The sequence below is a fragment of the Poecile atricapillus genome, chromosome 2 (assembly GCF_030490865.1).
Source record: "Poecile atricapillus isolate bPoeAtr1 chromosome 2, bPoeAtr1.hap1, whole genome shotgun sequence".
NCBI classification, from domain to species: domain Eukaryota; kingdom Metazoa; phylum Chordata; class Aves; order Passeriformes; family Paridae; genus Poecile; species Poecile atricapillus.
Genome location: NC_081250.1, coordinates 152367206 through 152394651, shown reverse-complemented (window position 1 = coordinate 152394651; position 27446 = coordinate 152367206). Strand labels below are relative to the sequence as shown.

Below are 27446 nucleotides of genomic sequence, written 5' to 3'. Positions count from 1 at the left end.
TTTAATCCATAAAAGGTGAGAATCCATGTACAAATTAAAAAAAAACAAAAACAAAGCAAACCCAACATAAAACCCTGGAATTAGGAAGATTATCCCAATCCCACAAAACACAACCCCTTCGCCCACGCTGGGGTTGGGTGATGCGGGTGGAACGCGACGGCTTCTCCCAAATAAATCCCTCTCCAGCTCGGAGATGTCCGCGGTGGCATCCCAGATTTTTAGGATGGTGGGAAGACGCTGCCAGGATGTTTTAAGGGCAAGGTGGCCTTTCCAGTGACCCCCACCCCCTCCTTTCCTTCCCGCTCCCACGCCAAGCAGCTGGGAAGATGACGTGGGAAGCCTGGCTGCTACAGATGGCCCCGCGCTGGAAGGCGGATCCGGAATCCGGTGTGGTGATGCCTCAGGCTTTGGAGAGGCCTCTTGGCCAACAGCACAGCTAAAAACCCCTCCCTGAGCTCATAAAACCCCAGGATGGGTTGGCTTGGATGGGATTCTGAAAGCCCATCCTCTTCCACCCCCTGCCATGGGACAACTTCCACTATCCCAGGTTGTTCCACCCCTGTCCAACCTGGCTTTTTTTCTGGAAGTTTTCCTTAAATAAAATCAAGGTTAAGAGCTTGGAAAATGGACAAGGAGCCACCAGAAGAAGTCACAATCCCAGGGGACACTCTGGCCATAATATCCCATTGGTCCTTTAAAACACCCTTAAAAATTTCCTTATAAAGTACAAAAATACAATCCATTCCCCCCCAAGGGAATTTTCTACCTCCCAGGATCATCCAAGCCCTGAAGACCAGACAGCTCCTCAGCCTTCAGGAAAAATAACGCACCAGGCAGAAACAGGAGGGAGGAAATTTTGCCAATCTGTTTTGTGGATCTGGAGTCTCCCAGCGTTTCCAGGACAATTACCAAGATGCCTGGATCCATCAGGCCAGCCCAGGAATGCTGACAGCAGTGTTAGGGAATTAGCAACATGTGCAAGATCCAACAGTAGCACAAATTTAGGAGTTTAATAATCTGGAGGAGATATCTTCCTGGAATTTTAATCTCCTCCCAGGAAAAATAAACACCTCCCCCCCCCAAGGCTCTTAGCTATTAATCTCCTCACAGAATATTGAGGGCAATCCACATCTCCTGATTATAAAAGCCAGACAACAACTGCACGTTAAGTCCTTCCCTTTTCTTCCAAAGAATCCGGCTGGGCAGCCTGGCTGGATTTTCTGAGCCGAGCTGGGGGTTCATTCCCAAAAAAATAACCACCCCAAAAGCACTAAAAATGGTCAAACCATCCTATTTTGTTGGGATAGTCCCAGCTGGGAGATGCTGCCTGGGTTGGACCCTGTGATGGGATCACCACAAGTCATTGATGCCCAGTGCTGTTCCCTCTCCCAAAAAAAGGGGAGTCTGGAAGGATTCAGCTGAAGGATTCAGCTCCTCCAGCAGCTCTTGGAGAGCAGTTCCATCTTGTACCTTGCAGAGAAAGCCCAGGAGATGCTACAGAAGGTGACACTTTTGCTTTAATGGCTGGGGCTGGCTTTGGCCAAGCAGAAGACACAAACCAGGCCCTGCTTTAGCACAGCTCCCCCCGACCCCCTTGAGAGCAAAAAAAAAAATAATCCCGAAATTAACAATAAACCCGAGTTTCCCCCACACTGAAGGGATCGTTGGATGCAGGAGCTGGGAGGTGGAGGAGCCTCGCTCACCTCTCGGCACGGATCCGGCCAGTGGCGCATTCCCGGGGCTGGGAGTCCTCACAGCCCAGCCAGGCTTGGGAAGCTTCCTGGGCAGCCAGTCCTGGAGCTCAGGGAACACCACGGAGCGTGGTCAGTACATGGCCTCGTTGTCCCCCACGGTGGTGAAGGGGACGCCGCTGTAGGTGCTCTTCTTGCTCCTCTTGCTCTTCTTGCTCCACACCAGGAGCGTGCTGGCGCTCTTGCTGTTCATCAGGCTCTTCCTGCTGTTCTCCTTGTTGCTCTTGGGCACCCCGGATCCCGAGGACATCACTGCTGCCTTCCTGTCCACCTGCTTGGGAAAGGCGGAGAGGGGAGTGAAGCCAGGGCAGCACCCAGAGCTCCAAGGAGTTCTGTGGTTCCCCGTGGGATGGGACTTACGGCTTTGGGACATTCTGAGCCCTGCAGGGTGATGACTCCAATGTCCACCCCCTCCTTCCCGGTGCTCTTCAGCAGCTGGACAACCTCAGCGTGCTTGGACCACTTGCAGTCCTTGCCATTCACGGAGATGATGTAGTCCCCCTCCTTCAGCCCGGCTTCCTGCAAGGAATGAGGGAAAACGTGCATGGGTCATCAGAGAATCTTGGAATGGTTTGGAAGGGACCTCCAAGATCATCCAATCCCACCAGGGACACCTTCCACTATCCCATGTTGCTCCTTGGACAATTCCAGGGATCCAGGGGCAGCCACAGCTTCTCTGGGGAACCTCTGCCAGGCCCTCACCACCCTCACTGGGAAGAATTTCTTCCCAAGACCCATCTAACCCTGCCCTCTGGCATTAGGAAGCCATTCCCCCTCATCCTGGCACTCCATCCCTTGCCACAAGTCCCTCTCCAGCTCTCCTGGACCCCTTTAGGCACTGGAAAGGGCTCTGAGCTCTCCCTGGAGCCTTCTCTTCTCCGGGCTGAGGAGAAGACACAACTCTGCTCCAGGTATCTGGTCCACATCCCAATCTTTGGGGGAGATCCCAAAGAGGGATGTGATCCTGCTGCTAAGGAGAGAGCTGTTCCAGAGATGTTGGGATCTGGATGGATGGGTTTGTTGAAGAATGGCCACAGCTCCTTGGAAGGCCTGCACAACCCTGACTTGGAGTTAGCATGAGTCCTTGGCACAGCATTGTACCAAAGATGTGAAGAAAACTAAGTGTTAATAAGACAGTGAAGAATAGATGAGAATTTAGGATGAGAAATCTGCAAAATGTATCTTGTGAAGTTTTTCAGGATGTGAATTCTGCAGAATGTATCTTATATAACCGCTTAATGTATCTTATAAGTTCCACTAAAAAGTATCTTTTTAGAGCTCGGGTGTTATGAGCTGGGCCAATAGAAATGTAGAAGTTAACGCGTGAAAAACAGCACTTATCCAATCATAATAAAATACAGATTGCATGCTACCTTTCCAAAATACTATAAAAATGTAGCTGAATAAATAATAAATTGTAATAAAATGGAACAAGCAGCTAACTCATATTGAGTCGTCCCTTGATCCCCAAACCCGTCTCCTACATGGGTTGGTACTGAGGGAGTGGGGAGACCCTTAGGGCACCCCACCAGGGATCTCCAGCATCTTTTGATGGAAAACAAAGATGCCTCTGCTTTTTGGATGTGACATCTTGTTCCAGCCACTGTCACATCCCAATATGAGGGACAAGGGAGCTGGATGAGCTTCCAGCAGTTAAAAACTGAGGAAAATTCCATGTTTTTCTCCTTAGCTATCTCCTAAAAATTAATCATTTCATGACGCCCACCTGCAAACCCCAGCCTGAGCTCCAGCAGAGATGAGTCTCCTCCTGAACTGTTTTAAGACCTAAAACCACCTGGAATCCCTCCAGACAACTCCCTTCTGGCATTCCCATGGGAATAGCAAGAAATTGGGATACTCACAGCAGCGCAGCCCCCCGGGATCACCCCGGCAATGAGGACGGGGGAGTCTCCTCGCAGGGTGAATCCAAAGCCGTTCTCTCCTCTCATCAGGTGGACTCTCCGAGCCGGATACCACTTGTTCTTGGCTGAGAACACGGAGAGGGGGCCCTGGGATGAGGCAGAAACATGGAAAGCACCTTTTCAGCTCCCTGGAATTGTGCAGCCTTGTAAAAAACCCAGTTCCAGGGATGGGGAGGGGGCAGGGGAAGAAATCCTGTCTTTTGCAGGGAAAACAGTCCCAGCATCCAAGAAGAAATGATGGGGGTTGAGGTTGTCTGGATCTGGGGGGTGCCACCAGGGGTTGGTCCAAGAGCAGGGTGGTGGGACAGGTCACCACTTCAGGGTCCCTTTTCCCCAGTTCTTTCCTCTTTTTCCCACTTTTCCATCCCCACAGGAGCAGGATGTTCCTGCCTGCCCTGGGGCTGAGATGCACAAGCTCTCCCTGGGGTACTCGGGCTGACCCCACCTCAGATCCCACCACTGTCCTGAATCCCAGTCTGGCTCCCCAGGAACACAAAAACTTAAAGAGGACAGGGATAAAGCTCCAGTGGGATTTTTCTGGTGCCTCCTGACACCAAAACCTTTCTTCCCAAGGGTCCCGTGGGAAAAGCCCACCCAAAATCCCTGTGCCTTCTCCCCTGTCACCGGAGGAGCTTTGTGACCCATTTAGGTGTCAGAGACAGATCCCAGCCCTCCTCCTGCTGCTTCTCCTTGGAAAACCGCTGGAGAGAGGGAGAGGAGGCTGCGGGAGGAAGGAATCCAGGCAAGCAGAGCATGCAGGGGAGGAGGAGGAGACAGCTGCTCCCTCGGGATATTCCCATTCCTGGAGCTGTACGTACCAGCCTGTGGAAGAGGTCGGTCACCTTCACCTGGGAGAAGTTGGGGGATTTGATTTCGGGTTTCTGGTGCGTTTTGGCTGATGGGAGGGAGAGAAAAGCACAGACAGGGGGTGACCTCAGGCAGCTGGGGCAGCTGCTGCCATCCCAAAGATGAACAGTGTGACCCTTTAAGAGCCAGGACCTAAAATCCTGGAATAGTTTGGATTGGAACTCAGAGATCATCCAGTCCAACCCCCCTCCACAGCAGAACTCCCTGTGGAGTCTTCCCACCCACAAACCCCCTCCCCACCCCACAATCCCAAAAAAAAAAATCCCACTCACGATGGATGTCTGGAGCCTCTCCTGTCTCAAAGAAATCCTCCTCGTGGTCGATCTCGGAATATTTGCTCAGGGAGCGTTTGTGGGCAAAAGACAGGACCTCCTGCAGGATATCCATCTTCCTTAGGATCTTGCACAATCCATGGATCCTCATGGCTTCCTCGTGCTTCATGATGGCTTTTTTCAGGTGAGCTTTGCCTGTGAGGGAGCAGAGGGAGCTGAGCCCGACGGAGCAGCAGCTCCGGCGACGTTCCCGCTCGGCTGCCCACGGATTTCAGGAGCGGTGCCACCACCCCGCTGTGACTCAGGGACAGCCCAGTCACGTTCCCAGCCCTAAATGGGGTCGGTCCCAGCCGATGGAGGGCTGGGAAGGGACCTTGAAGGGTGACCTACTTCGTTCCCCTGACGCCGGAGCTGGCAGATGTTCCTGAAAAACCACCCCCGACGTCCCTCCTCACGCTTAACCTCAATCTCCTGAGCAAATTAACTTCTCTCCATCGCCTCGGATCCCTCGGGAATGGGAACACGGAGAACAACCCAGCCCTGTCCTCCTTGGGAAGGTGCAACACAACCCTGTTTTCTAGGCTAAGCTTTTCCTTGTCCTGCAGGTCCTGCTCTCCATCCTCTGCTCTTTGCTCCTCTCCAGCGTGTTCCCACCCCCGGGAAATGGAAGTGGTCGGGAAAGAGGAGCTGAAATTCCAGTGACCCACAGATATCAACGCAAAGCATCTCCTCCGTGGGAAACTGCAACCAAGGCAGCCGTATCCAAGGCTGAACTCCCAGAAAAGCTCTCTCCGCGTGTCTCATGGAAACACGTGTGCCTGTGGCATTTCACGCTCAGGACACACGGTGGCAACAGAATCCAGGGAGATGAGGTCTGCTCCACACTCCCGGAATGCACAGCCAGAGGAATGTTTTGGGGTTGGATGGAAAGCAGAGAGGAGACTCCCCGCTCTGAGAATTTTTATCAAATCTATAAAATGTGGAATGATGTGGAATAGTAATAATAATAATAATTAATAATAATAGAACCATGGAATGGTTTGGGTTGGAAAGGACCTTAAAACTAATCTCATTCCAACCCCATTCCAAAGGGGAACACCTTCCACTATCTCAGGTTGCTCCAAGCCCTGTCCAACCTGATTTTGGACACCTCCAGGAATGGAGATCCACAACATCTCCGAGTTTTTCTGTTCCTGTAAACCAAACCCAAGCTGAGCTTAGTTTCTGCACATCTATTTTTCACCAGGAATGTTGAACAGAGCCTGTTTCCCCCAGGAAAATCAGGCAGAGCTGGAAAAGCTGATGTGGACCACATCTGAGGGTGTTGGGGTGATGTCACCATAAAACACTTGGATTTTGGGGTTTATTTGGAGGTTTCAAGTGAAATCTGGCTGAGCATCCTGAAGGACCTTGCTGAGGCCAAACTCATTCCTGGTGGGATCTGCCTCCTTCCACACGTGTACAAGGAGGGAGAAGAGCTCCTGGGGGAGGCAACACCCCAAATTCCGAGTGCTGAGTTTGCTCTTGATGCAGCCCCTTTGAGGACGGGCTGCCAAAACAGGACTTGAGCTGAATAAGCACGGCCTGTTCTTTCCCTGGAGCTGAAATTCCGCATGGAAAGAAGTTCTTGTCTCCCAAGAATTCGCTGCAGCTGAAAAAGCCACCCCCTGAGCATCTGCTGCGTCTTGTTTTCCAGCCAAGTCAGCCCAAACCAAGGAGCTTCCAAGAGCTCCATGTCCCTATGGATTTCTTTGCAGCATTGGGTGATGCTACCTGGCTCAGAACACCTGGAATTTTTCCTGTCAGAGCTGGACAGGTTGGGGCAAGCACCACGAGTTGGTCCTCACACCCTCAAGGGGACTGTGATGCCTTCCTGCTCCTCAGGAGAAATTTCCTGAGAAATTCCTCTTTGCGTGGAGAGACCCCCCCCCTAAAATCTCATCATCTGTGGGAATCGTGAAAGGATCCAGAAATTTGTGCTCACCCAGCTTCCTCCGCTCCTCAGGATCCTGCAGCAGGACACGAAGTGATGGCCCCTCTGGCATGGTGACGTGGAATTGCAGGAAAGCCTTCTCCTGCTCCAGCAGCTCGGCATCCGAGGGAGCTGCAGGAAGGAAATGGATGGGGATGGGATTAGGGAGAGGTCAGGTCCACCCAGCCCCCCGTGGCAGTGGGGACACGGGGACCAGGATGCCACATCCACATTCAGGTGGCCCTGGCAGCACCTTCCAGTCATCCAACCACAGCCTGCAAGGAATCATGGATGGGCACAGGGATGATCCCAGTCAGGGATGCACCAGGATCTGAAGTTTAGGGCAGGATTTGTCCTGAACACATCCCTTTTTTTCCTCTCTCCTGCCTTCCTCTGCTCCAATGAGGAAGCAGGATTGAGAACAGAGAGCCCTGGGATTTCCCCACCTGGAGGACATGAAGACAAATGAGACAACAAAATCAGGCAATCATGGAATGGTTGGGGGTGGACGGCACCTTCAACACCATCCAATTCCAGCCCCTTTCCATGGACAGGGACACTTCCATGTGGCTGTGCCATCCATCCTGGTCCAGGACACTTCCAGGGATCCAGGGGCAGCCACAGCTTCTCTGGGAATTCCATTCCAGGCCCTCACCACCTTCACAGGGAAAAATTTCTCCCCAATATGCCATCTATCCCTGCCCTCTGGCAGTGGGAAGCCATTCCCTGTGTCCTGTCCCTCCATCCCTTATCCAAAATCTCTCTCCTGTTCTCAAGGAGCTCCTTTAGGCACTGGAAGAGGCTCTGAGGTCTCCCTGGAGCCTTTTCTCCAGCCCACAGCGCAACCAAGGAAAAACAGAGCATTCCATGGAAAAACAGAGATGGATCCAGCTCTCCCAGGCTCCCCAAACCCCACGCTAGGCTCTTTAAACCTTTTTTTTTAGCCCAAATTGTTCCTAATTCTCTTTGACTCACTCAGGGTTGCACAGCACCCTCTTTCTCTGGACACAGAGTGGGATAAGAAAAGCCCCAGAATATTCCAGGGAGTTTTGCTGCTCCAGAGGATCCCAAAGCCTGGGTGAGCACAGGGATCCAGAGGGTTGGGAACTGGCAGCTCCAGGGCTGGCTCCCCCCGTGCCAGCTCCTGCCATGTCAGCATCCCTGAGGGACTGAACTGCAGCGTAAGGAATTTATTCCCAGCTGGTTATGGAAGCAAAATATTTGTTATTCCAACAAATAGAGGTGGGAGCAGGAACAGGAGATCCCGACAGCAGGGAAAAAAATTCCCAAAGTAGGCATCCTGCAGTTTTCTGCTTCCCACAGTACCTGAGGACACCAAAAATTTTAGGGAGAAGGTTTGCCCTGCCCCTTGGAACCCCATGGAATCCCATCTCCATCATCATCCTGTCCTGTTTGGATCTTTAAGCCCTTCCAGCTCCACATTATCCCCCTCTCTCCCATCTCCTTGCTCAATCCAGCTTCTGCAACGCCCACACGGCACAAGGAAGATTTTGGGCAGGCTCTGGAGCAGAGGAGGGTGTGAGGACAGTCTGGCAGCCACTGGTGTCACTGTCTCAGCACCGGTTTTGGCAGCCAGCCCTCAAAAAGCTTCTCAGCCACCCACCAAAGGTCACCAGGGGCATCTGCTGCCTACCCCTGGATCCTCTGCTCCATCCCAAAATTGCTCCCAGGGTGTCGGTGGTGGCACAGATGGAGATCAAGGGTCACAGCTTGAAGTCACGCTCCAAGTGACTCCATGGAACCACGTGTACCTTGCTGCCACCACCCTGAGATTCCTGGGACATCCATCCACCAGGCTGGAAGTTAAATCAAATTTTTGGGTTTATTTTTGAAGCCCTTGGCTGGCCCAACAGAAAAAGTGACCCAAAGGATGTAGGGCTGAGGTCAGCAGGCAGGTGACCCTTATCTCCCCACCCAGCCCCAAAGGGGACAGCAGGTGACATCCCTCCAGCAGCTTTTTCCTCCCCTTCTTTGGATTTTTCCCTGTGGAAACCAGAAATATGGGAAAATCTGCCTTGGGGATGAATTGCTGAGTCCATAAAGAAGATCCACAGCTCGGATCATTCCAAAAACTTCGGGTGTTGTATCCATAACCTCTTTTTTTTGGGAATCCGTCCCCAAAACCCAGGAATAATGTGGAATTAGTACTTGGATGAGCAGGAAGCTCTGCCCAGACCGGACACTCACCAGGGCAATCGCAGAGGGCGATGGCAGCGAAATAATGGGAGAGGGCTTTGAAATGCTCCGACTTGACGTGGACCATGGTGGTCCAGGAGAAGGGAACGTAATCCTTGACGTGGGGCTGGCTCATGGTCTGGTGCACCAGGGAATAAGCATCTTCCACCTGGGAAGAGATGGGATGTCCCTCAGGAGATGGTGACAGCAGGCTGTGCTCTCCTGGAAGGTTTTGCCGACTGGAAAATCCCACCAAATCCTCCCCTTCCCAAAGTCCTCACCTTTGCTGCCTCCTGAGCCAGCTGCAGGCGGGCCAGGAAGTCATTCTGGGCACGCAGCAAGGTCATCTTCTCAAAGACACACTCCTGGACCTGGGCCACCATCAGCCTCACCAGCATGGTCAGGGAGGCTGCGCTCATGTCCAGGCTGGGAGCATTGGAGAAGTTTTCCTTCAAGTAGTTAAAGGCACCTGGAGGAGAGAAAAGCTCCTGGAAATTACCAGGCTTGTGAGGAAGAGAATCAGGCAGGTTTCCCTCCAAGAACATCGAACATCTCACCATCAGTGGTGGGTAAGAAGATCTGAGGTCCAACCCTTGCCATCTAAACCATCCTTGTGCCCAATTTCTTCTCCAAAGCCCTGAGTGCTCCCAGTTCCAGGTTCTGTTTTTCTCATAGGGAGATGGATCAGCATCTCTCCTCTCCACAGCTGGGACATCCTTTTGGGTGGCTGCTGGATCATCCCAACTCCCCAACCCACACAACCAACGTGGAGCCACCTCGTGCTCCATTTGTGATCCTATGGCTGCTCCCACCCCTTCCTGCACTTCTGTGGACCATTCCCACCTTTGGGAAGAGGAGGAAGAGGGGAAGCCGCTTACCAGCTGCCTTCTGGAAGGCATCGATGGCCTGGTTGAGGCCGGGCAGGGAGGCGCGGTCCTGCCGCGCTCCGATCTGGGTGTGCAGCGCTCCCAGGTTGAAGAGGACACTTCCCTTCTCGAAGGCCAGAGCCCTCTGGTGGGACGGGACCCCCGTCAGGGAGTCATACCTGGGGAAGGGAAGAGCCAACAGCTGCCCATCCCCTGGTCATGGCCCCAAAAAGTGTCCCTGTCATGGGCCGCAAAAATTGTCCTCACTCATGGGAAGGGGGTTGGAATGGGATGATCCTGAAGGTCCTTTCCAACCTAAACCTCTCCATGGATGCAGGAGAAGCCTGAAGGGTTTTCAGTGCTCAGGTGGGGTCGCAGGCAGCATTCCCATCATGGTACATCCCATGGGATTTGTGTTTCCCTCTCCCTCCCCAAATTAACCCACCCGAGGCAACGGCAAATCCAGGTCCTGGTGTCCACCGGCCCCCGCAGAGATTCCATCGTGGAAATTTGGATCCTGACTCCCTCCCCACCCAGGTGGGATAGGGAAAGCTGCACCCACCAGTGGAAGAAGATTCCCAAGGTTTTGGTGGGAGGGAAGAACCGGCTGTCGAGGAAGTAGAGCTGGTTGTAATATTCCATCAGGAGCTCCAATCCGGCCTCGTTGCGGCTCGGGGTACGCATGGCCTGCCGGAATGGGAGAGGAGACAGGGATGGGAAAAGAGGAGGAAGCTCCCTGGGACAGGCTGAGAGCCCTCAGAGAATGACTGAGAGCTGGGAATGTTCACCTGGAGAAGGGAAGAATCCAGGGAGACCTCAGAGCCCCTTCCTGTCCCTAAAGGGGCTCCAGGAGAGCTGGAGAGGGACTTGGGACAAGGGGTGGAGGGATAAGAAAAAGGGGAAATGGCTTCCCACTGCCAGAATGCAGGGATAGATGGAATATTGGGAAGGAAATCTTCCCTGTATGGGTGGTAAGGGCCTGGAATGGAATTCCCAGAGAAGCTGTGGCTGCCCCATCCCTGGAAGTGTCCAATGCCAGGTTGGATGGGATTTGGAGCAACCTGGGACAGTGGAAGGTGTCCCTGCCCATGGAAGGGGATGAAATTGGATGATCTTTAAGAGCCTTTCCAACCCAACCCATTCCACGGTTCTGAGGTTCATCCATGGAGAAAGTTTGGGTGCTGGGACACCCAAATGTAGAAGCAGCAGCCTGGGAATTGTGCTGGAAAAACTCATGGAAATTCTGATTTTATAAATCCTAGGGAATAAACAGGATTTTTTCCCCCTCCTTTCCCAGACTACTTTAAATTTCCTCTTCTCCAAGGCCTGCCTGGAGAGAGAGAAGTTGTTCAGCCTTGCCAGGGGTGAATTAATATTCATAAACAATGATTGCACTATAAACTTTATTGCTGCTCATTTGTGGATCAGCAGGACACTGAGCACAGGGAAAACGAACAATTCCTGAATAATCTGTAATATTTTGGAACCTATAAACCAAGTCCAAGGTGCTCCAGCATGGGAATGCTGCACCCTGAAATAGAAGGATAAATATGGAATTTGGAGAAAGGATGAGGGAACCCCCACAAAGGAAATGTGGCATCTCCAAGGAGTGATCCTGGACAAGCCAAACTTTGGAAGCCAAGGGACACCAAACCTGTCGCAGCTCCATGAACTCCTTGATTTCCTTTTCAAACAGGACACCCTCCTCTCCATAGTGTTCACTGATGAAATCCTGGATTGGGAAACAGGAGAAAATCCCCATTTTTATGATTTAAAGGGATGTTTCTGGCAATTCTGTGCAAGAATTTTCCACTTCTGCCCACAAGGAAGACTCCACTAAGCGATAATCTCCTCCCTTTCCTGCTCTCCAGCATCTCCAGACCTTCATCTCCCAATTTCCCATGTTTTAAGTTCAGTTTCTCTCCATGAATTTATTTTTTGGCAACTTTTCCAAACCGGAAAATGAATTTCAGCTGCTTCAGCACCCATCAATGAAACCCCAAAGCTCACCTTGAGTGGTACCAGCAAATCCAGCTCCTTGGTCTCCTTCAGTCCCAGAGGGATCATGGGAACGCTGATGGATTCACTGGAAGAAGACAAGAACCTGTTTGGTGGTTGGATTAAAAATCTTGGATGCATCCTGCGGGTCGGAGATTAAAAGGAAGCAGCTCCTTGCCCTGGGCTTGTGCCATCAAGAGACTCCACATGGAAAAATGCTCTTCCCAGAAAGATTTGGGAATGGCAACGTAAGAGGAGAGGTACAAAAAATAACCAAAACCAAATCGTCTTATTTTTCCAGCTCCTGCTTTTCAGAGGAATCCTGGATGTTGGGTGGGCAAGGCAGGACCAAGCCCTCACCAACACAATAGCCCCCTGTCATTATCCCCCCAAACTGCTGATAACTTGTTAATTAATCATTAATTGGGAAGGAAAACAGGCAAAGGAAGTTATGAAAACAAGGAGAGCAAGGCAGGGAATTTACACCCACATTTTCCTTGGAACAAACAGCTCCAGGAGCTATAATTAGTGCAGAAAGCCATTACTGCTCATTCCCTAACAAGAATTCCACTGGAATCCAATGCCTGGAATAAACAAAGAGGCTTTTGTTTGGCCTGGGCATGGTTTCGGGTTGTTGTTGCTGCTCCCGATTTCTTTTCAAACCAGGGCAAGCAAGTGGCAAATTGGGAAAACTGAGCATCCCTGATAGGGAATTGTGCCTGGAAAAGCAGATGGATGGACATAGAAAAGTGGAATCGTGGAACGGTTTGGGTTGGAAGGGGCTTTAAAGATCACCCATTTTTACCCACTGACATGGGCTGGGACACCTTATCCAGGACCAGGCTGCTCCAAACCCCATCCAACCTGGCTTTGGACACTTCCAGGGATTCAGGGGCAGCCACAGCTTCTCTGGGAATTCCAGGGCCTCACCACCCTCCCAGCCAAGAATTCCTTCCCAATATGCCATCTATCCCTGCCCTCTGGCAGTGGGAAGCCATTCCCTGTGTCCTGTCCCTCCATCCCTTGTCCAAAGTCCCTCTCCAGCTCTCCTGGAACCCCTTCAGGCACTGGAAGGGGCTCTGGGGTTTCCTTGGATCCTTCCCTTCTCCAGCTTGGACATTCCCAGCTCTCCCAGCCTGGCTCCAGAGCAGAGGAGCTCCAGCCCTTGGAGCATCTCCATGGCCTCCTCTGGATCCTCTCCAGCAGTTCCACATCCTTCTGCTGTTGGAGCCCAGAGCTGGATGCAGAATTCCAGCTGGGATCTCACCTGAGCAGGGCAGAGGGGCAGAATTCCCATTTTCCTGCTGCCTACGCTGTGCAATGAGCCTGGGACAGGGGGGATTTCTGGGACGTGACTGCACATGGATGAGGCATTTCCAGCTTTTCATCCACCAACGCTCCCAAATCCTTTCTCCTCAGGGCTGCTCTCCATCCCCTCACCCCCCAGCCTGGATTTGTGCTTGGAATTGCCCTGGCCCAGGTGCAGGATGTTGCACTTGGCTTTGCTGAACTGAGTGACGTTCATCTGGAGCTTTTCCAGATCCCTCTGGATCCCATCCCATCCCTCAGCCATGTTACCCACACAACACCTCATGTTGCCATCCAACACCATTCACCTCCAGAAAGGAAAAGGAGGGGGAAAAAAATTCCCAGTATCCCAGGATTGTTCAGGCTGGAAAAGCCCTCCAAGATCGTTGAGTTCAAGCTGTGACTGATCCCACCCAGCCCAGAGCACCGAGTGCCACATCCAGGCATTCCAGGGACACTTCCAGGCATGGTGATTCCCATCACCAAAACATGCTGTTGGGAAGAGCTCTGGTGGGATTGTCAGGAAAGGGGGAAGGTCCAAGGGAAGATGGTTCTTTCTTCCCTATTTCTCCTGCTTTGGGACATCAGTGTCCAAAGGATGCTCCATCTATCCCAGAACATCCCAGTATCCCCTAGGAAAAGCTGGTTTTTCTCTCCTTGCAGCCCTAGAAGGGACCTACTGACATTCCCGGGATGAAAATTTTCCAGGAATTCTGGCCCATGCCCAAATTCTCCCCTATCCTCCAGCCACCACCTCCTGGTCCCTGACCATGGAAAGGTTTGGGCTGGAAGGGAACTCTGAGGGTCATCCCAGCCATGGGACAGAGCAGGGCAGACAAAGCGAGGGCAGCCTTGCCCCCAGAAAAATCCCACAACAGTGGGAAAAATGAAATCCCAAGGGAACAGGCTGCTCTCCCCAGACCCACCTGTCGTTCTGATACACGTCCATGCTGCTGTTGAGCTCCTCCAGCTCTTCCTTCAGGAGCTGAAGGTTGGAGTTTACGTAGCTCAGCTCCAGAGCCACCGTTTCCTTCACCTTGTGGTTGCTGGTGGCCCTGAAAGAAACCAATGGATCAAATTTCCCGCTTTTTATCCATGAATTTATTTCTTCCACTCCAGAATCAGCTATCCAGCGGTGCAATCCACGTGCATCGAGCCCACCCTTCCCACAGGATTGCTCCAGGCCTCATCCAAACTGGACCTGGACACTTCCAGGAATGGGACAGCAACAGCTTCTCTGGGAATTCTGTTCCATCACCACCCTCACAGGGATGAATTTCTTCCCAATATCCCATCTATCCCTGCCCTCTGGCAGTGGGAAGCCATTCCCTGTGTCCTGTCCCTCCATCCCTTGTCCCAAGTCCCTCTCCAGCTCTCCTGGAGCCCCTTTAGGCACTGGAAGGGGCTCTGAGGTCTCCCTGGAGCCTTCCCTTTTCCAGGCTGGACATTCCCAGCTCTCCCAGGATTAGGGAAGTCTGAACATCCAGAGAGAGGCTGAGCCCAGGCAAAACTGCAGTGCTGCACCCAGGAATTCCTCATCCAGAGCTACCTTTCCCTTGCCCATTCCCACTCCACCTCCAGTGCAGCTTCAGCTTGGCTGTGACCAATCCAGGCACTCCCCCATCCTAAATAAACGGTGGGATTTGAGGAGGAAAAGCCTCATTTTGGGGTGCAAAGAATCCTCGTGGAAAAAGAAAGGATTTGTGAGCTCCTGCCCTCCCTTCCCTGCTCCCAGCAGGAGCTGTAAACACCAGGGATTGATTCCAGCTGTTCCCAGCAGGACAAGCTCCCAGGCTGATTATTCCCTGCTTATCTCCTGCAAAGGAAAGCAGGGAGAGATAACCCGGAGCTGAAAGGTGCTCTGGCTGCTGAACCACGCTGGGATCCAGGGAAAACAGCACATGGAAAAGCTCTGCTCCACCAGGAAACTGCTTCCCTCCAGCTTTTCCAGAGTATTGACTTTGACATGGATTTTTTTTTATGGATTGAATCCTTCTGAGTCCTGCCATGCCCTGGTTCAGGGCAGCAGAAGGAGCTCCAGGGTTTTCCCTTGAAAATCTGGTGGTTCAGAGTCTCCTCCTGCCTCCCCTTTGCCAGGATTTTCCAAGAGCAAGGAATTTTTTGATTCTAAACAAACCCAGCCAAACCACAGCACATCCAAAGATCCCCATGGCTGCTTCCACTGAAAAATCCTTCAGCATTCCTGCAATTCCCCAGGCAGCATCACCCTGTGTTTCCATATAAACCAGTATTTCATCCCTATAAACCAGGATTTAATTCCTATTTATCCCCCACACATCCCAACACCTCCAGGACACTGTCAGTCTGATTTTCATCCCATATGGATTAAGGAGAGTTTTCCTTCCTTGTTCCCAGCCTCCAACAATTTCTTTGGCTCTCAGCAGGCCTCTGATTATTTTCCAGGTGTCTTAGCACAGTTTCCAGGAGGATCTGCTCCGTGATTTTGCCAGGAATCTGTTACTTAGGAAAGGTTTTCCTGGGATACTTGCAAGTGCCACATGCAGCAAATAATCCTGGAATGGGTTGGGTTGGAAAGGACCTTCAAAATCCTGGAATTCCACCACTCTGCCATGGGCTGGGACACCTTCCATTATCCCAGGGCACTCCAAGCCCTGTCCAACCTGGCCTTGGACAATTCCAGGGATCCAGGGGCAGCCACAGCTTCTCTGGGAATTCCATTCCAGAGCCTCACCAGCCTCCCAGACAAGAATTCCTTCCCAATATCCCATCTAACCTTACCCTATTCCCTATTTAAAGTCATTCCCTGTGTCCTGTCCATCCATCCCTTGTCCCAAGTCCCTCTCCAGCTCTCCTGGAGCCCCTTCAGGCACTGGAAGGGGCTCTGAGGTTTCCCTGGATTCTTCCCTTCTCCAGGCTGGACATTCCCAGCTCTCCCAGCCTGGCTCCAGCCCTCGGAGCATCTCCGTGGCCTCCTCTGGATCAGCTCCACATCCTTCTGCAGTTGGAGCCCAGAGCTGGATGCAGAATTCCAGGTGGGATTTCACCTGAGCAGGGAAGAGGGGCAGAATTCCTGCTGCCTCACTATCCCCAGGACACGGGGAATTCCTGGGATTTATTTTGTGATTTATTTTGTGATTTATTTTTCTTTCTTTCCAAAAACCTGGACATTTTTGTCTCCCCCATTCCTCCACTCAATCCCAGTGTTTGGACAAGGAAGGAAAATAAAAATTTGCTCTTCCCATTTATTTATGCAGCAAACAAATACACAGAGCAAACACCACATGGATTTTTGTCTTTTTCCAACACCCCACTCCTGCCAACTTTTCCAGGAAAAGACATGGAAAGGCTGACCAGGATTATTTTTTTCCAAGCATTGGGTTAGTTTGTTTTTAAATTTAAAGGCAAAAATCCCAGCAAATTCAGCTCCAAACTGCCCCAGGCTGGACAATCCACAGCTTTTTCCCATCAGCACCAGGCTAAAGATCCAAAGGAATTTTATCCATGTACCACAAATCTTTAATTTTGAAGCAATAACCTTTAGACTTGCAACATAATCCCCCCCCTCCTCCTCATCCTTTAATTTCAAGCTTGATTATTCCTTTTTCTACCCCCCCAGATTTCCCAAGTTTCATAAGCCTGGAGCACCGGAATGCCAAGAAATCAACTTTATTACTCAGCTGGATTTGTGGGAGGGAGGGAAGGAGGGAGGGAGGGAAGAGTGGCTGCTCCAAAGGACACCCAGAGTGCTGAGCCAGCTGAAAAAGAGCCCCCTCAGTGCGTTTCCCTGATAATTAAGATGTGTTTTGCATCCTGTTTTTCCTCACTCCCCCTTCCCACAGCTCCAATTCCAACCAAAACCAGGCTGGTTTCTGCTGAGCCAGCACATTTCCCTCTTTTTTTTTTTCTTTTTTTTTTTTTTTTTTTAAATATAACATAGGAGAGGCAGAAGTTGGGATTCCATGGGGTTTTTTTCCCCTTAATTAAATGAGATGCAGCAGAGTGGATGGAGCAGAGGGATCTCATCCCCCCGGAAAACATCATTTTTTTTTATGGATCAACCATTATCCCATTTTTCCGGGCGCAACAGGAACACTCTACTGTTAAATCATTCTAGTTCCAAAGCATTTGGATTATTCCAAAGAATAATTTTATTTTATCTGGGATAGAAACAATAAAAAAGTAGGCAAAATATTCCCAAAAAAATTGAATTTAAGGCAGATTTATGGATTTTTTTTTATATTAATGACCTGCCTAGCCTGGAATGTGCTCCAAAATATTAAGGAAAAATGAAATAAACACAAAAGACGCTAAAAAAAGTTGTCCTTTGGATAAAATCCCTGTGGATCTGGCACTTGATGACAAGTGGTGGCCCTGGCAGTGCTGGGGGAATGGCTGGATTCAGTCCTGAAGGGATTTTCAACCCTATTCATGATTCTAAAGCTGGATTTCATGGAACAGTTTGAGGTGGATCCTCAGAAACCTCCAGTTCCACCCCCTGCCGTGGGCAGGGACTTTTCCTTACCCCAGGTTGCTCCAAGTCCCATCCAGACTGGACTTGGACATTTCCAGGGATCCAGGGGCAGCCACAGCTTCTCTGGGAAACCTGTGCCAGGGCCTCACCACCCTCCCAGGGAAGAATTCCTTCCCAATATCCCATCTATCCCCGCCCTCTGGAAGTGGGAAGCCACTCCCTGTGTCCTGTCCCTCCACCCCTTGTCCCAAGACCCTCTCCAGCTCTCCTGGAGCCCCTTTAGGCACTGGAAGGGGCTCTGAGGTCTCCCTGGATCCTTCCCTTCTCCAGGCTGAACATTCCCAGCTCTCCCAGACTGGCTCCAGAGCAGAGGGGCTCCAGCCCTTGGAACATCTGGACCCACTCCAACAGCTCCACATCCATTGGATCCACTTCCTGGGTTTTCAGGCTGGAGCTCTGCATTCCAAGCCCAACCTCAGCCAGGAATTCATTCCCATTACTCCATCTGCTCCCATCCTACTTTCTAACAATCTACCACCAGCTGAATCTTGGATATCAAGGCTCTCTTCCTGCCTCCAACCAAATTCCAGAGCCAGGGGGATGCTCAGGGCATCAGGACTCACCGGAAGAGGTTTTCTGCTCCTGCTCTCATCCTCATTTCCTTGTTGATTTGTTGGTTGATCCGGGCCCGGCGGTGCTGGAGTTTGCTGCGCTGGGTCTGGGCAAAGGGGTCACAGCCCTGCTGAGAGATAAAGGCAGGGTCTCATCCCAAATCCACATTTTGGGATTCAAGGAATCCACCAATTCCATAAATTGTGCACTTCCAGAGCCCAGAGTCACAGAATGCTTTAGGTTGGAACAGAGTTTAAAGATCATGGAATTCTATCCCTTGCCATGGGCAGGGACAGCTTCCTCTAGAACAGGTTGCTCCAATCTGACAATTCCAGGGATGGGGCAGCCACAGTTTCTCTGGGAATTCCATTCCAGGGCCTTACCACCCTCCCAGCCAAGAATTCCCTCCCAATATCTCATCTAACCGTACCCTATTCCCTATTTAAAGCCATTCCTTGTGTCTTGTCCCTCCATCCTTTCTCCCAAGTCCCTTTAGGGACTTCTCCCCTTTAGGCACTGGAAGGGACTCTGAGGTTTTCCTGGATCCTTCCCTTCTCCAGGCTGGACATTCCCAGCTCTCCCACCCTGGCTTCAGAGCAGAAGAGCTCCAGCCCTTGGAGCATCTCCGTGGCCTCCTCGGGATCCACTCAAGCAGCTCCACGTCCTTCTGTACTTGGAGTCCAGAGCTGGACACAGAATTCCAGGTGGGATCTCACCTGAGTGGGGCAGAGGGGCAGAATTCCCCTTTTCCTGCTGCCCACACTTTGGGATGAGCCCAGGACACTGGGAATTTCTGGGATGTGAGCAACAGGTCACGTTGAGTTTCTCATCCCTCAGATCTTCCTCTGCCCTAGGAATAACCATTTTATTCCCCAATCCCACGTGCTGCCAACAGGGATTCCATTCCCTGAGCTCTTCCCAAACTCAGCCCTGAACAGGAATTCCACAACCCCTTCCCAGGCTCTGGACACGAGCCAAGATCCAGGGGGGCTGGACATGAGGTCAGTGTGACCCCAAAGCTTGGGAAGAAATGTGATCCCAAGGCCATCTCCGGGATACGGAGCACAGGGAGTCAGGAGTTCACGGAGCCGCAGGAATGAGGGGCACACGGCACTAAATTGATTCCATCCTTTCCGCGGCTCCGGCTTGGAATTCCTGCCGACAAGGAAAACACACTGAATTCCCGCCTTCAGGAAATAGCAGCCACCAAATTTCCCTCTGGCTCACAGGGTTATTATGGGATGCCTCAGGGAATGGGGTTGCCACGAGGAGCGTCCCCAAATCCAGGGCCATAAAAGCTCTGCCCAAGTGGGGAAGATTCCCATTGTGCAACGGAAGATTTAGAGGCACGGAACGAGCCTCTGGAAGAACCCTGGATAAAAAAAAAAATCCCTGGTTGGGAAGGCACAAAGCTGGGAAGTTTAAGAGCATGGAATGTTCTGAGCCTGCAAAGCATGGGAAGATTCCAAAATCATGGAATGGTTTGGGCTGGAAGGGACCTAAGAATCATCTCATTCCAACCCCTGTCCTGGCACAGGTTTCCCAGAGAAGTTGTGGATGCCCCTGGAAGTATTCCAGGCCAGGCTGGATGGGGTTTGGAGCAACCTGGAATAGCGAGAGGTGTCCCTGCCCATGGAATGAGATGATCTTTAATGCCCCTTCCAACACAAAGCGTTCCATAATTCCATGGAATGCTTGATCACCTCTCAAAAGTGGAAAATTTTGCATTTCCATGGACTTCAGCTTCCTTAAAATTAATTCCTCACATCTGAAGTCCACCGAGAGCTGCTTCCTTTGGAAAAGGGTCCGGGATTAACATTGGGATTTTCATGTAAGGGAAAGATTGGAGCTCCTAATTGGTCTCTTGGAGACTGAGGAATCAGAGTGACTCCAGCTGGTCCATAAATCTGTGGGATTAATGCTTTACAGTGATCCGTGAATTTGATGATAGGAACAAGCTGGAAGCAAAAGACCCCAATTATTCTGGAAAAGCAGTGGGATTTGAGGAAAACACCTCAAAAGCTGCACAAATCTTTGGTCTTAAACACTCAGGAGAAAACAGAGGAAAGCTGGATCCAGAATTGTCACTTCTGGATTTGTCCTGGGGGGAATCCACCCATCCTGTTGTCTTCCTAGAAAAAAAATTAAAATTTTGGAATCAGAGAAAAAAGGGGAAAAGATAAGGAAATCGAGCCAAGAAGTAAAGAGAAGGTGCTCATTAAAATTTCAAGGTTTAATTTCAAATTTTCATCTCAGAGATGAGATGTCTGAGAGCTTGACAGATGCAGAGACAAACATATGCAAATATATGCAAATGAGACCATTCCAGGCTCCCCCTCCGTGTCTCCAGAGCCACAGAAATCCATGCAAAGCTCAACAGGTGGGAAGTTTCTCTTCTCTGACTCCAGCTCTTCCTGCAAATTCCAACAGCCTGGAGTCCTTTCCACCCCTGGCAAAGGTTTGTTTGGAAGCAGCCAGAGGATTTTAAGGGAATTCTTTGGGAGAAAGGGAGTGAAAACCACCTGGAGACACAGGGAAAAGGCCTGGGAAGTGCAGGTGGGATGATGGAAAAGGCACAAGTAGAAGGATTATCCAAACCCAAAATAAAGATCCTTGTCTGGAGGGAAAGCACCCGTAATGAAGGAAGGAAAGGAGTGGGATGCAAAAGACACTGGGATGGCTCCACAAGATATTCCAAGAGGGTTAAAACCTCTTCCCTGCGGGAGCCATGAAAGGATTTAGCAAATTGATTTGACTTCTCGTGCTGGGAAGGGCTAAAGCTTTTGTGGAGCTTTTTTCCCTGGCTTCTCCATCAGATTTAATGGGATAAATTCTCAATCCCTATCCAGGCTCCTAAGCCAGCAGCAAAAAGGTGCTGGAAAACAGGAACGCCTGATATAAACCCAAAGCCTTGTGAGGTTAAGTCAGGAATTCAGGATCAAGGATTTCCTGTGATCTCCACACATTTTGTTTTCCTCAACATTTATGAGGCTGGCAAAGTGCAGGAATATGGGATTGCTGCACACCTTCCCTCAAGAGGCTCTGCCTTGATCCCAAAAAATCATCCCTGGCTTGCCTGGGCCAATAGAAACATCATCCCATGAGGGACAACCAAGCTTCATCTGCAGGAGTTCCTGGAGCATCACAGATATGTTGTAATTCCACAAATCTTGGAGCAAGAAGGAAATTTGGCTCCAGGAAAGCATAAAGGCCATCTTTAAATCCAAATATAAACGAGGAAAACAAGGAGTCAAGCAAAGAGCATTCCACCTTCCAACAGTACAAAGGATCCCAAAGCTTTTCCTGTCAGAGCTCCAAGTGAAAACTAAAAACCCCAGAATGAGTTTTCAGGGATTTAAACATAACTTACATAAAGGGGAAAAAAAAAAACCCACCAAAATCCCACTGTTAGGTTCCAAAAGGGATTTTCCTCACTGAATTCTTCTTTGCTCAAGCTCCTGAGGTCACCCCTGTAAGGTCAGAAGAAAGAGGGGCTCTTTCATCTGGGCTTTGGGGTGCACCTGGGGACACCTGGAAAAGGGAATTTGGGGGTTTAAGAAGTGGCTCTGGAGATAATCAGACCATTCCTTCCTGGTTTAAAGGTTTTAAAGGAATAACAAACACAGAACTCTTCCACAAGTTGTGGAGGAGCCATGGAACAGCAGCTTTTGTTTGTACACAGGGAATGATGGATCAGAAATGCATGAAAATGAGTGAGGTGTGGCCAGTCCTGACGTTTATCACCTGTGACAAAGCAGGATTAGAGTCAGGAATTGGACTCCGTGATCCCATTCCTACCCATATCCTATGATTTCATTGGAAAAAGGCTCTTTAGGCCCAAAAAAGTCAGAGGAAATCCCTCTGTGTTCCAGCCTCACATGCAAGTGACAATGGAAGCAAAAACCCTCATCCAGGCTCTCCTCATGAGGGAAAAAAGATTCCTTGAGACCTTTTCCAGAGGGAATCAAGACCAACAGCTCCCCTTTGAGGGACATCAAGGATTCTCCAACCTTATCTTTGCAGGGAACATTTGGAATGACTCAAGGGCGTTTTTCACTTCCAGCCACCTCTCCCACTTCCAGAGGGCCCATCCAGGGTTACGAGTCCTTAGGGAATGTTTGCTCAGGGTGGACTTTGAACTTCCCAGCCCCAGGAGATGAAGCCTTGGGTGACTCCTGGGTGACAGCCACACCCTGGGAGTGATTTGTGACCTCAGTGACAAAAACAAGGCGGCAGCCTCCCTGTTTTCCAGCGCCAGGGAGAAACTGAATCACCTGGAGGAAGAGGTGGAAGGCTGTAAATCCAAAGGGTAATTCCATGACAATGGGATTGTTTCTGCTCCTTTGTGGCTAGAAGCAACAGAGGAAAATCAAAACTGAATGATATTAAGTGAAATGTGGGAAGGGGAAATGGGATCCTTGGAAGTGCTGTTGAAGTTCAAGGAAGAGAGAAATGGAGATGCAGATCCAGTTCCTGAAGAACTGGCACAGATCAGGAATGTGCTGGTAAAATCCAGGCATGGATCTCTCCAGAGAAATGAGGAATGGGTTGGTAATTGGGAGTTATAGCCCCAGCAGGATTTGCAGGAAAAGCTCCTGGAGATACTGGGGGAAGCTGGCTGGATCCCAGAAGCTGCTCCACAGCTCAGCTGCCCAAGACTGGACCAAGCTGGGCCATGCCCAAGACCAGTTTTGGCCACAAAGGAGTCACCACCAGGATTTCTCCCAATGAGGGAATCCAGGGAATGCTCAGAGAGAAACTGAGGAAGTTTAATTTGCATGGAGACTCGAGACATGTGGGAAGAAGAGTCATCAGCTGGTGCTGAGCTCAGCTCCACAGCCAGCCCCACCTCCAGGGAGACACCTTCCCATTCCCAAGGACAGGGAATGAAGGAAAGCAGGACTCCAGCCAGTCAGGATCGCTGCCATGGGCACGGGCAAACACACGGAGACCCTTTTGTGCCAGGCAAAGGGATATTGAAGGGATGACGGAATTGTGGAATGGTTTGTGCTGGAAGAGACCTTCGAAACCATGGAATTCCACCCCCTGCCATGGGCTGGGACACCTTCTACTATCCCAGGTTGCTCCAAGCCCCATCCAGTCGGACCTTGGACACCTCCAGGGATGGGGCAGCCAAAACTTCTCTAGGAATTCCAGTCCAAGGCCTCACTGCCCTCCCAGAAAATAATTCCTTTGCAGTATCCCATCTAATCTCACCCTACTCCAGTTTAAAGCTGCTCCCTGTGTCCTCTCCCTCCATCCCTTGTCCCAAGTCCCTCTCCAGCTCTCCTGGAGCCCCTTTAGGTACTGGGCAAAGGGGTCACAGCCCTGCTGAGAGATAAGGGCAGGGTCTCATCCCAGATCCACATTTTGGGATTCATGGAATCCATCAATTCCATATCCAGAGCCCAGAGTGACAGAATGCTTTAGGTTGGAACAGAGTTTAAAGATCATGGAATTCCATCCCTTGCCATGGGCAGGGACAGCTTCCTCTAGAACAGGTTGCTCCAGTCTGGCCTTGGACAAGTCCAGGGATCCAGGGGCAGCCACAGCTTCTCTGGGAATTCCATTCCAGAGCCTCACCACCCTCCCAGCCAAGAATTCCTTCCCAATATCCCATCTAACTGTACCCTATTCCCTATTTAAAGTCATTCCCTGTGTCCTGTCCCTCCATTCCTTATCCCAAGTCCCTCTCCAGCTCCCCTGGAGCCCCTTCAGGCACTGGAAAGAGCTCTGAGATTTTCCTGGATCCTTCCCTTCTCCAGGCTGGACATTCCCAGCTCTCCCAGCCTGGCTCCAGAGCAGAGGGGTTCCAGCCCTTGGAACATTTCCATGGCCTCCTCTGGACCTTCTCCAGCACCTCCACATCCTTCTTCTGTTGGGCCTCAGGGCTGGACCACAATCCATGATCCCAACCCCATCCATTGGGCCCCGTGGTCTGCGGCTCCAACCTCAACCCCATAAATTTCTCCCACCAAACACCAACAACGTCTCCCACTCCAAAAAAAAAACCCAAAACATCAGGGATTTATTTCCATGCCCTCTTAGCAGCACCAGCATTTCCTAACACAAGAGTTTTCCCTCCAAACAGGAAGTTTCCAAGAGCACAGATGATCCAGCAGCTGGAAAGCCTGCAACAGGATAACCCTGAGCACCTGTTTTCATTCCAGAACCACACCGGTCTTTAAAGCATTTTCACAGAGCCAGAGCTGTCAGCTGGAATTTTTATTCCTCTTTGGAATCCACAAGTTTTTGAGTCAGGCCAGCACAGTAGAACTGGCCAAGTGACCCTGCTTTATCCACATTATCCTGTGGGACAGAGAGGAAAACAAAAGCCAGGGAATCACTGCACACACAAAAACAAGCTTGGAAATTCTCCTTTTTTTTTTCCAGGGTTATCCAGAATTTCCTTCCTTTTTCCCAGCCAGAAGCATTTAAGAAATTAATATGAGCTGTTATAGGACAAGCGGGAAGTGACAAGAAGTGGGTTTTTACTCCCTGAAAAATCTATTTATACAGGAAATTCCCTATCATGGAATTAATCTCATGGAGCACCCTGGCTCCAAGCTGGGTTTCTGTGGGAGACAGGAGCAGCTAAAACCTCTAAAACCTTTTATTGAGAATATGGTTACATCACAGAGCCTTTGAACAAATGAGGGGAGGATTAAGGTTTTAAATTTCCCAAGTGGCCTCACTGGTGGTTCATACAGTCAGCAAGAGGAAGGAAAAAATAAACCCAGGGGTGGGAATAAAATTCTGGGGGATTGGGGGTTTTAAACAGCACAAACTGCAGCTAAAAATTGAATTTTAGGAGGGTGAAAGTGCCCTGAGGAGGTGGGGAAGGCACAGTCAGGGCAAGGCACTAGCAGGGAACAGGTGATTTAAGTCTTCACTCCTAGGACAGAAAACTTGGCAAAATAAAAGGATTAAAAATAACTTTTTCAGCAGCATTCAGGATCCCCTGCAAGGGAAAAAATATGGATCCACGCTCCTGATGTCAGGGTGATAAAAACAGCAGGAAAAAGGTTGTATTGATAATTTCTTTTAAATAACAACAGAAATAAAATAATAGAGCTGATCAGGTGTTCTGCTGCTTTAATTAAAAAATAATCATATTATGACAGAGGCTGCTGATGCCCTGCCCAGTTGTCCCTCCAAAGCGTGACAATATTTTCCATGTTTTTCTTTGTGCTCCAGACCCAAAGAGAAAAAATTGGGGAAAAAAAATTCCCAAATCCCTCCTGTTAATCTTCCCTCATGAGCAGCACCTGCTCTTTAGACAAGGCCCCCGAGTTAAACCCCGACCTGGTTTAAGGTTGCAACCTCTTGAGCTGCAGCCCAGGCTCAAGTAACTCCAGATCAGATTGATCCAGGGGGAAAAAAAAAAAAAAAATCCCTTCCAGAGCTTGGCTGAGTTTGGCTTTCTTGGTTTTTTGGGATTTATTTTAGGGGTGTTTTTGGTTTTGGGACTTTTTGCAAGAAGAGCTCATATTATGCAGCGAAGTCGCTGCTGGTTCAGCCCATTAGAGCTCAAAGGGCAAAACTAATAGGAAAAATGCTTAAATAGACCCCAAAATGAATGTTTTCCACGTTTTCTTGTTTCCTAAAACCTCTCTGACTCCAAGAAATCAGGAGCCTGAGGACAATTCCCACTGATTCCATCCCACTTGTTCCTAATTAAACAACGATACCGGCAGAGCAGCCAGCCCCATCTCTCCCGCACATCCCGACTTTCCTTGGGAGCAGATCCAAAGGAAAAAAATCTCCTCAGGAAGCACCACCTTGCCCAGCACCTGTGGGAGCGAGGGGCCAGACAGGGAACACCAGGCTGGATCAGCTTCCCGCGGGCAAGAAGGAGGAAAAAAAGCCAAAATATCGGTGAATTAGGTGAAAAGCAGGCTCAGGGGAGGCTTGGGGATGGAGCCAACAGAAAAGACGGGATTCGGGAGTTTTAGGGAGCTGAGAGTTGTTTAGGACTGTTTATGGGGCAGCGACAACATTTCCACCCCTAGCAGGGCTGGATGTCCCCGTGCCCCCATCCATGGGGACAGCCATCCATCCCTATGGATGGGACAGGGATACGGGGCCAGCCCATCCCATCCTCACCTTCCGTGTGCTGCTGCTCCTCGGGCCGTGTAGGAGGACAAGGCCACCGTCCCTGTCCCCATCCGGGCTCTCCTCCTCCTCGGGGGGCATCATCATCTCCAGGGATGCCACATCCACAGGCTGGGAATGGGGGGCTGGAGCTGGGGGGCTCCTGCTTGAGCTCGCAGTGGGGTTCGGGGGCTCGGCGACCCCTCCTTTAGTCCCACAAGGGTCCAGATCCCAGGCCTGTCCTAAGTGGGGGTTTAAACCCCCCCCCTCCTCAAACCCTTCTCTGTTCTGTCGCAAAGCCCCCTGCACTCAGCATCTGACCAGGTGTGAGCCCACAGCTTCCCCCCTAGCAGAAATAATTTAGGTGAAAGAGGGGACACAAACCCCACAGACCCCCTTTGTAAAGCTACCCCGGGTAGGGGGATGTTAAATCCCACCAGACCATAAACGGGGGATGTTTAAACCCCCCAAAGCCCGCTTGGAAAGGCTATTCTAGATCAAGGAAAAGGGAGTTTAACCCCCCAAACTCCCCTGGCAGAGACACCCCAAATAAAGAGGTGTTTAAACCCGTACAAACTCTCTTTACAAGAGTTACTCCTAACAGGATGGGGGTGTTTAAACAGAGGGATTCGGGATGGGGAGGGAGTCAAACCCTCTGAAAACCCCTTTACAGGGCTACCCCAAATTGGGGGGGGAACCCCCCCAAACTCCCTTTGCAGAGCTATCCCAAAACGGGGGGGGCAAGTTTGAACCTTTCCAAAACCCCTTTTCAGACCTATCCTAAATACAGGGAGTTTAAACCCACCTTGTACGGCGGCCCCAGATGGGGCGGGAGGTCAAACCCCCCCTCCCCTGGCAGCCTAAACGCCCCCAAAATCCCCCTCCTAGAGACACTCCAGCCAAGGGGACCCCCCCGGAGCTTCCTTCCAGAGCCGAACCCCGCCGACCGACAACCCCACCCCGGGGTGCCCCGGGACCCTCCGGCCGCGCCCCCGCTCACCCCCGGCGCCCCCTCAGGCCCCGCCAGCCCCAGAGCGATCGCGGCGGCTCCGCCGAGCGCGGGGCATAAGCAGGGCGGAGGGGCGGGGCCTAGCCGCAACACAACCAATGAGAGAGCGTTGCAGCGTTGACGGAC

The 27446-nt window shown here is 50.9% G+C and overlaps 1 protein-coding gene across 3 annotated transcripts; it reads right to left on the bottom strand.

Moving 5' to 3' along the window:
• RHPN1 (rhophilin Rho GTPase binding protein 1) lies at positions 1-27174 on the bottom strand. Of its 3 annotated transcripts, none has more exons than XM_058830051.1 (15): positions 26324-27174; positions 18229-18347; positions 14079-14207; positions 11857-11932; positions 11501-11578; positions 10409-10533; positions 9859-10025; positions 9262-9449; positions 8993-9149; positions 6797-6916; positions 4813-5007; positions 4492-4568; positions 3614-3760; positions 2112-2270; positions 1-2025 (listed from the first exon to the last, which is right to left on the bottom strand). In XM_058830051.1, exons 1-15 carry the CDS (start codon positions 26417-26419, stop codon positions 1825-1827), a joined length of 2034 nt encoding a protein of 677 aa, XP_058686034.1. In that variant the 5' UTR covers positions 26420-27174; the 3' UTR covers positions 1-1824. The 3 variants fall into 3 exon arrangements, with proteins under 3 accessions (XP_058686034.1, XP_058686035.1, XP_058686036.1); XM_058830052.1 differs by having other exon boundaries at positions 1-2022; positions 26324-27173; XM_058830053.1 differs by having other exon boundaries at positions 1-2022; positions 18229-18344; positions 26324-27172.
• Positions 27175-27446: the final 272 nt, after the last annotated feature.

Bases quoted from the DNA above. Each gene is read 5' to 3' on its own strand.
- RHPN1 (XM_058830051.1), bottom strand. From the start codon at position 26,419: ATGATGATGCCCCCCGAGGAGGAGGAGAGCCCGGATGGGGACAGGGAC. The intron at 14,208-18,228 runs GTGAGTCCTGAT...GGTTTCTTTCAG, and splicing joins GGAGCAGAAAACCTCTTCCG to GGCCACCAGCAACCACAAGG. The intron at 4,569-4,812 runs GTGAGTGGGATT...CCCTCCCATCAG, and splicing joins AGAGGCTCCAGACATCCATC to CCAAAACGCACCAGAAACCC.